General features: G+C 24.2%; 1 protein-coding gene across 1 annotated transcript; it reads right to left on the bottom strand.

Moving 5' to 3' along the window:
• Positions 1–7,168: 7,168 nt before the first annotated feature.
• LOC119573087 (sorting nexin-17-like) lies at positions 7,169–8,393 on the bottom strand (the record flags this gene model as incomplete). Its single annotated transcript, XM_037920116.1, is given in 4 exon segments — positions 7,169–7,293; positions 7,430–7,592; positions 7,944–8,028; positions 8,306–8,393. Coding segments are annotated over 4 exon segments (461 nt in total), but the record flags the coding sequence as incomplete, so codon positions are not given.
• Between the last annotated feature and the right edge of the window lie 501 nt (positions 8,394–8,894).

Genomic DNA, 8,894 nt, shown 5'->3' with positions numbered 1-8,894 from the left:
AAATTTTTTTTTAATTTTTTTCCTTTTGTGTTCCTAATTGGAAATTTCCGGGGCCTAAAAAAAAAAAGTTTGGCACCCTTGGTTTTGCTCAAATAAAGATAAACCATTCTTAAAAACAGGGAAAAAAATTTTGGCTTAAAAGTTTTTTTAATACTACCCCAAATGAAAAATTTTTTTTTTTGTGTTCTTAACCCTGAAGTGGCAGTGGTGTAATATTACTTCACAGGAGGGTTAGTGACAATATTATGTGTAAGTTGGGAGTCGAACTTTGTCTACCTGAGGTGGTAGCCTTGCTACTCTTTCCCTGCTGTTTAGGGTTAATCAAAATTTGTGTACTGATATAAAAATAAATAAAAATAGCAAATAGTACACTTTTTTTTTCTTTTTCTTTTTATTCTGTTTTTTTTTGCAGTTACTGGGACCCAAGCATAGACCTTGAGGTCATGAAAACTGTGTAGGGCTCAACCTGCTATATGCACAGACAGTACAGGATGTGGGAGAGAGGGTGGGTCCTTACAAACCCGGGAGAAAATCCAGCGACATTTTGGCAGCCTTTGCAGGTAAGGGAGCAAAGAAAAAGAAGTAAGATGATGAAATTGTCTCATTATTCAGATTTTTATTTCTCTCTTTAATATTTGAAGGTATGAATTTTTTTTAACATATACAAAAGGTTATTATTATCATCACCATACTGATATCTTCACCTATTTGTTTCAGTACATGGAGTTGGCAAGAGCACTGAAGTATTACGGTTATTTGCAATTTCAACAGTGTACATGCAACTTTCCTAAACCCAACACCCTGTGCTCATCACTGTGGCAACCGAGAGCTAAAATTTTAGGTTAGTTTTTTGCTCAATTTTGTTTAATCTTTTTTTTATTGTTTAATCAATAATATTGGTAAAGAATCAGATAAAAGATGTGCTGTACTCAGTCAAATAAGATGACACAGTGGCACAGTACATGCACCTGTAATGAATTAACCCTTTCCCGATGGGTGGCATTACGTACATGCCATGGCATGCATGGACTATCTGCGGTGGCATGTACATATATGCCATGGTGTATGTATGGCCATGCCATGAGTTTTTTTTTTTTTTGTTACAATTACGTCAAAATATTATTTTTTGCCACTGAAAATGTGATTTAAAGGGGTTTAACACTTTTTCTCATTATTTCCTAACTATGCATTTCATCCGTTTTGATACTGGCTCGAGCCCGAGAAAACGGGCATATCGGCTTGAGAAGTTATACACAGGGGTCGTAGGGAAGTCATTACCATGGCATAGGGTTTTCACGCAGAAACCGGTGTTTATTAGGAAGGGTATCCAATCAGGCAAGGGTGGCACTGCCATATAACCTCTCAGTAATGAATTGAGAGAGGCCTATTTCCCGCAATGGAATGAAAAAAATGATAGGCCCAGTGGCCGAGTGGTTAGAGCATCAGACTCAAGACTGGCACGACAGCAAAATTTAGTTGAGGATTCGAGTCACGGCCCTCGCGTTGTCCCTTGGGCAAGGAACTTCACCTCGATTGCCTACCTAGCCACTTGGTGGCCAAGACAGCCTAAGTCAGTGCTAGTTTCCCCAAGCCCGGATAAATAGAGAGAATGATACTTAAAAAAAATAACACCGGCACTCTCCGTGGAAAGGAACTGGGGGGCCCCACCACTACTCACTCCAAGAGCATCACAACATGAAACTACAATTAAAATATCATGCTGTGACCACGGCAGCTCAAACATGAACCTACCGTTAAAAAAAAAAAAAAAATGCATTCATAAAGGCTTCTCGGGCTTCTGAGGTTTGCGTCTAAAAAATTAGGTCGGTAATCGACTACATTGCCCAGAGATATTAAATAGTATTCACAAAATGATGATGCAAACCACGTGAAAAAAACCGATGTATTTTTGAAAAAAAAAAAAAAAAAAAAAAAAAAAAAAAAAAAAAAAAAAAAAAAAAAAAAAAAAAAAAAAAAAAAAAAAAAAAAAAAAAAAAAAAAAAAAAAAAAAAAAAAAAAAAAAAAAAAAAAAAAAAAAAATTTTTTTTAAAAAAAAAAACCCCTTTTTTTTTCCCCTTTATTAAAATTTTTCCTTTTTAAAAAAAAAACCCTATGGGGCCCATTTTTTTCAAACCCTGGGTTTTTTTTTGGGGAAAATTTTACCCCTTTTGGCCCTTCGGGGGCCCCCCCAAAAAGGGGGAAAAAAAAGGGGGAAAAAAATTTAGGTTTAAAAAATTTATTAAAAAAAAAAAAAATATTTAAAAAGGGGTTTATTGGGGGTTAAAAGGGGTTATTTTTTAAAGAAGAATTAAATATTTAAATATAAAAAATTTATAGAATATTTGAAAAAAAAAAAAAAAAAAAAAAAAAAAAAAAGTTTTAAAAAAATTTTTAAATTAAAAAAAAGATTATAAGGGGAAAATAAGAAAAAATTTAAAAATAAGGAAAAAAAATTTAAAAAAAGAAAAAAAGGGAAATAATTTTTAAAATTTTTTATTTAAAAAGATAAAATAAATATTTTAAAAAAAAAAAATAAAAGGGTTTGGGGTTTAGGAAATTAAAAGGTAAAAAAATTTATAATTAAAATTTTTAAAAGAAAAAATTAAAAAAAAAAAATAATTTGTTTTTTTAAAAAAAAAAAAAAAAAAAAAAAAAAAAAAAAAAAAAAAATTTTTTTAAAAATTTAAATAATTAATTTAAAAGGGATATTTATACCCTTTAATTTAATTTAATTTTTAAAAAAAAAAAAAGAATAGGTTTTTAAAATTATTTTTTTTAAGGGTATTTTTTTATTTAAAAATTTTAAAAAAAAAATAAGAGAAAATTTTTAAAATTACAATTTTTTTTAATTGTAAAATTAATAATATAAAAAAAATATTAATTATTTAAAATATAATTTAAATTAAAAATTTTTTAATTAAAAAAATATTTTATTTTTTAAAAAAATAAAATTTATTATAATTATATATTAAATAATTTTTTAAATAATAATATAAATTTTATTTATTAATATTTTTTTAAATTATAATAAATAAATTTTTTTTAAATTTTATAATTTAAAAAATTTTATAAAAAATTATTTAATTATTTTTATATATTTTTTTTTAAAAATATAAATTTTAAATATAAAAAATATTATAATATATATATATAATTATATATTATTATATAATTATAATATATAATTTATTTATTTTTATATATATATTTTTAATATATATATTTTTATATATATTTATTTATTATATATTTAATATATATATATAATTTTAATTTATATATATATAAAAATTATTTTTTATATATATATATAAAAAAAAAAATATATAAATAAAAAAATATATATTATATATATAATATAATATAATTATAAAATATTATTTTTTAATTTTAATAATATATTTATTATATATTTATATATATTTTTATTTATTTTATAAAATATATAATATTAATAAATTATATTATATATATTTTAAAATATATATATATTTTTAAATATATAATATAATTAATATAATATACTATAATATAATATATTTTTTAAAATAATTTTATATATTTTAATATATATATAAAATTTTATTTAATATAATATTAATAATATTTTATATATAAAATAATTTATTAAAATATATTAATAATAATTTTATAAATATATATATTAATATATATATTAATAAAATTTTTATTAAAATTATAATATGAAATATATATATTAAATATATATATATATATATTTAAATATATATATATTTTAATATATATATTAAAAATTTTTGTAAAATATTTTTAATATTTTTTTAAAATATATATATATAATATATATTATATATATATTAATATATATATTTAATATTAATTTTATTTTATAATATTTTTAATATATATATAATTATATTAATTATTATATAATATAATATTAATTATATATTATTATATAAATATATAATATAAATATATAATAAATATATAAAATTTTAAATTATATATAAATAAAATTTAAATTTTATTTTTTATATTAATAAAATATATTTTATATATATTATATAAATATATTTATAAAATTAATTAATATTATATAATTTATAATATATATAATATATATATATTAATAATATATATATATATTATATAATATAATATATAATATATAACATAAATTATAATATATATAAAAATATTATATAAAAATTTATATAAAAATTATTATTTTTATAAATATATATGATATATATAAAAATATATAAAATATAAATATATAATATATAACATATATATTTTAAATATATAAAATTAAAAATTTTTATTTTTTAAAACATATATATATTAATAAAAATTTTAAAATTATATTATATTAATATTTATTTTTAAAAAAAATGTAATTAAAAAATTATATTAATAAAAAATTATATATTTAAAAATTATATTAAATTTTATATTAATATTAATTATATATATATATTAAAATATATATTATATATATTACAATATTTTAAAAATATAATATTATTATATTATATTACATTTTATTATATTAATATATCTTTATAACATATATATATTACAATATAAAAATTTATAAAAAAAAAATTTTATAAATTTTAAAATATATTATAAAAATATTAAAATATTAAAAATATATAATATATATATAGATATATATATATATTAATATATATAATAAAAAATATATTAAAATTTAATTAATATAAATTATATCATATATTTTATATCAATTATTATAATATATAATATATAAATAATATAATATATAAATTTATTAAAATTAAAAAAAATATTTTAAATATATATAAAATATATATAAAAATAAAAAATTATAATATATTTTAAAAAATAAAATATATAAAATTAAAATATAATATATATAAATAATATATAAAATATATATATATATAAAATATAATAAAAATATATATATATAAATAAATATATAAATTAAAAATAAAAAATATATATATATATAAATATATTTATATTAAATATATATATTAAAAAATAATTTATATATATATATTATAAAAATTAAATATAAATAATATATTATAAAATTATAAAAAATAAAAATAAATAAAATATATATATATATATATATATAAATAAAAAAAATAAAAAAAATAAAAATAAAAATTATATAATAAATATAAAAAAAATAAATAAATATATATAATATTAAATATATATTAAATATATTATAATAATATATAAATTATATATATTTTATATAAATATAAATATATATTATATATATTTTAATTTTATATATATATATATTAAAAATAATAATATATATAATATATATATATATTAATTTAAATATTAATATTATATAATATATATAATATTTTAATAATTAAAAAATTAATTTAAATATATAATATATATATATATATATATATGTATATATATTACTAAATCAGAATATCCATAAAGTAGTAATTAACTGAATTTGGTCTCTATATTTTTTTATCCTCTTATAGCCGGGCACACCTATTGTCGTCAGGAAAACAACAACTTACCATGTCAGTTATGGCTACTGGGAAGGGCCTCTGTACACAACAGAAAGCCTAGGGGGTTGGCAGAAGTCACCAAAAGTAGTGACACAGAAATTTAAGGTATGTCGGAGGGTTAAAACCCTTTAAACCCCTTTTCCCCCACCAGTATATTCAACGGGGACCGTCATGCCCAATCCCAGCACCCCTTTGCCTTTTTTGTAAAAAAGAGCCTATGTTGTATTTCGATTATAATTTTCTAAGGTCTCTATTTGCCATATTTCCTGATAAATCAAGACTGTAGGATATTTTTGTTGTTATATAGACTCCATAGTTGATCATTATTCACTCTATTGTCTGAATAAAATAAGCAGTGTGTGGTATCATGGAGTTGAAACCGTAGGTTTTGTTGTACTTTTTTTTTGCATTTTTTTTCCAAGTTATTTAATAAGATAAACTTTAGTTTCAACAGGTTTATATTATCACTTCCTTATAGATCTAATTTTATGTTCAGTGTTTTTATAAATATGTTTTTTTTTTTTTTTTTTTTTTTTTTTTTTTTTTTTTTTTTTCCAAAAATACATATCGGTATTTTCACGTGGTTTGCATCATCACTTTGTGAATACTATTTAATATCTCTGGGCAATGAAGTCGATTACCGACCTAATTTTTTAGACGCTAACCTCAGAAGCCCGAGAAGCCTTTATGAAATGCATTTTTTTTTTTTTTTTAACGGTAGGTTCATGTTTGAGCTGCCGTGGTCACAGCATGATACTTAATTGTAGTTTTCATGTTGTGATGCTCTTGGAGTGAGTACGTGGTAGGGTCCCCAGTTCCTTTCCACGGAGAGTGCCGGTGTTATCTTTTAGGTAATCATTCTCTCTATTTATCCGGGCTTGGGACTAGCACTGACTTAGGCTGTCTTGGCCACCAAGTGGCTAGGTAGGCAATCGAGGTGAAGTTCCTTGCCCAAGGGAACAACGCGCCGGCCGGTGACTCGAATCCTCAAACTCAGATTGCTGTCGTGCCAGTCTTGAGTCTGATGCTCTAACCACTCGGCCACTGCGGCCTATCATTTTTTTCATTCCATTGCAGGAAATAGGCCTCTCTCAATTCATTACTGAGAGGTTATATGGCAGTGCCACCCTTGCCTGATTGGATACCCTTCCTAATCAACACCGGTTCTGCGTGAAAACACCTATGCCATGGTAATGACTTCCCCTACGACACCTGTGTATAACTTCTCAAGCCGATATGTCGTTTTCTCGGGCTCGAGCCAGTAGTCAAAACCCAGGATGAAATGCATAGTATAGGAAATAATGAGAAAAAGTGTTAAAAACTCCTTAATCACATTTTCAGTGGCAAAAAATAATATTTTGACGTAATTGTAACAAAAAGAAAAAAAAAAAACTCATGGCATGGCCATACATACACCATGGCATATATGTACATGCCACCGGCAGATAGTCCATGCATGCCATGGCATGTACGTACATGCCACCCATCGGGAAAGGGTTAATTCATTACAGGTGCATGTACTGTGCCACTGTGTCATCTTATTTGACTGAGTACAGCACATCTTTTATCTGATTCTTTACCAATATTATTGATTAAACAATAAAAAAAAGATTATCAAAATTGAGCAAAAAACTAACCTAAAGTTCAGCTCTCGGTTGCCAGCAGTGATGAGCACAGGGGTGTTGGGTTTAGGAAAGTTGCATGTACACTGTTGAAATTGCAAATAACCGTAATACTTCAGTGCTCTTGCCAACTCCATGTACTGAAACAAATAGGTGAAGATATCAGTATGGTGATGATAATAATAACCTTTTGTATATGTTAAAAAAAATTCATACCTTCAATATTAAAATGAGAGAAATAAAAATCTGAATAATGAGACAATTTCATCATCTTACTTCTTTCTTTGCTCCCTTAGCCTGCAAGGCTGCCAACTGTCGCTGGATCTCTCGGTTAGTAAGGACCCACCCTCTCTCCACATCCTGTACTGTCTGTGCATATAGCAGGTTGAGCCCTACACAGTTATTCATGACCTCAAGGTCTATGCTTGGGTCCCAGTAACTGCAAAAAAACAAACAGAATAAAAAGAAAAAGAAAAAAAAAAGTGTATCTATTTGCTATTTCTATTTATTTTTATATCAGTACACAAGTTTTGATTAACCCTAAACAGCAGGCAAAGAGTAGCAAGGCTACCACCTCAGGTAGACAAAGTTCGACTCACCCAGAACTTACACATAATATTGTCACTAACCCTTCCCTGTAAGAATGTAATATTACACCAGCTGCCACTTCAGGGTTAAAGAGACACAAGGAATGGATTAGATAAAAGATTAGAAGAATCATTCTTTATTGTGAGAGGATATGCTAATCCCATTAACCAACAGAAGCACCTTATTATACTGTGCAACCTACTTTTTTCTGAGTACTATCCTGTGCATCCCCTTCACACATCTTTGAGAGATGTATGGGCTCTCAAAATCTTGTAACCGTTTCACAACTGAAAAGCAAAACAATTTCTGGAGAGGCATGCAGGCTTATAATGCTTATATATTTCTTTAATGTAAGAAGTTTAAAAGAAGGCATCCACTCTGTGTAATATTTTAAGCACAATTTAGCCCGAATACATTCTGAGAATAATTTAAGGTAAAATTTTAATAATGACAGAGAAAAGGACATTTCAACTTTAAGTTTAGTGCAAAGCAGAAGGATTTCTTCCACTTTAAATATGCATAAAAGAAATTGAAACAAAAATCTTGGGAGGTAATTTTACTTACCAATCAGATCGTTTTCTTCCTTCTTGACCAGAAAAAGTGCAAAATAGTAGACTAATTCATTTGGCAAATGTATGTGGCTGCAAACTTTCTGCAAATACATAAAACACAGCTTTACAAAACAAACTTCAAAGTTTCCATTTCTGTTCATTAGTTTTAATTGAATAAAATTAATTCTTAACCCTTAAAGTTCTCTTCACCATGATCTGGGCTCTAGTCACACAATATGTGCATATTCCTTTTTCCTATGAATGTGGTAAGTCTGTCAAAAAAAATGTCAGTATTTTTTTTTTTTACTAATTTTGTATTACCAATGACACATATGAAATGTTCCCTAATGAATCTAATACTGTCAGGCAAATTTTCTTCATCCACACCTACATCATCGACCCCTCGGATGAGAGGCCGACATGTTAACCCCCTATACCTTATAAACAAAATTTGCTTCAGTCAGACTTGACAAATAATGCCTTTGGTATAGCTAGGGGACATACAAGATGGGGGGTTTGTGGATCTTAGGAGTTAATCAAGCATACAGACACACACATACGCACACTAAAAAAATCTCAATGAAAATCTAAAACTACAGCAC

The sequence above is a fragment of the Penaeus monodon genome, chromosome 1 (assembly GCF_015228065.2).
Source record: "Penaeus monodon isolate SGIC_2016 chromosome 1, NSTDA_Pmon_1, whole genome shotgun sequence".
Classification (NCBI taxonomy): Eukaryota; Metazoa; Arthropoda; class Malacostraca; order Decapoda; family Penaeidae; genus Penaeus; species Penaeus monodon.
The sequence above is the reverse complement of the archived record's forward strand: the minus strand, read 5'-3'. Positions and strand labels throughout refer to the sequence as shown.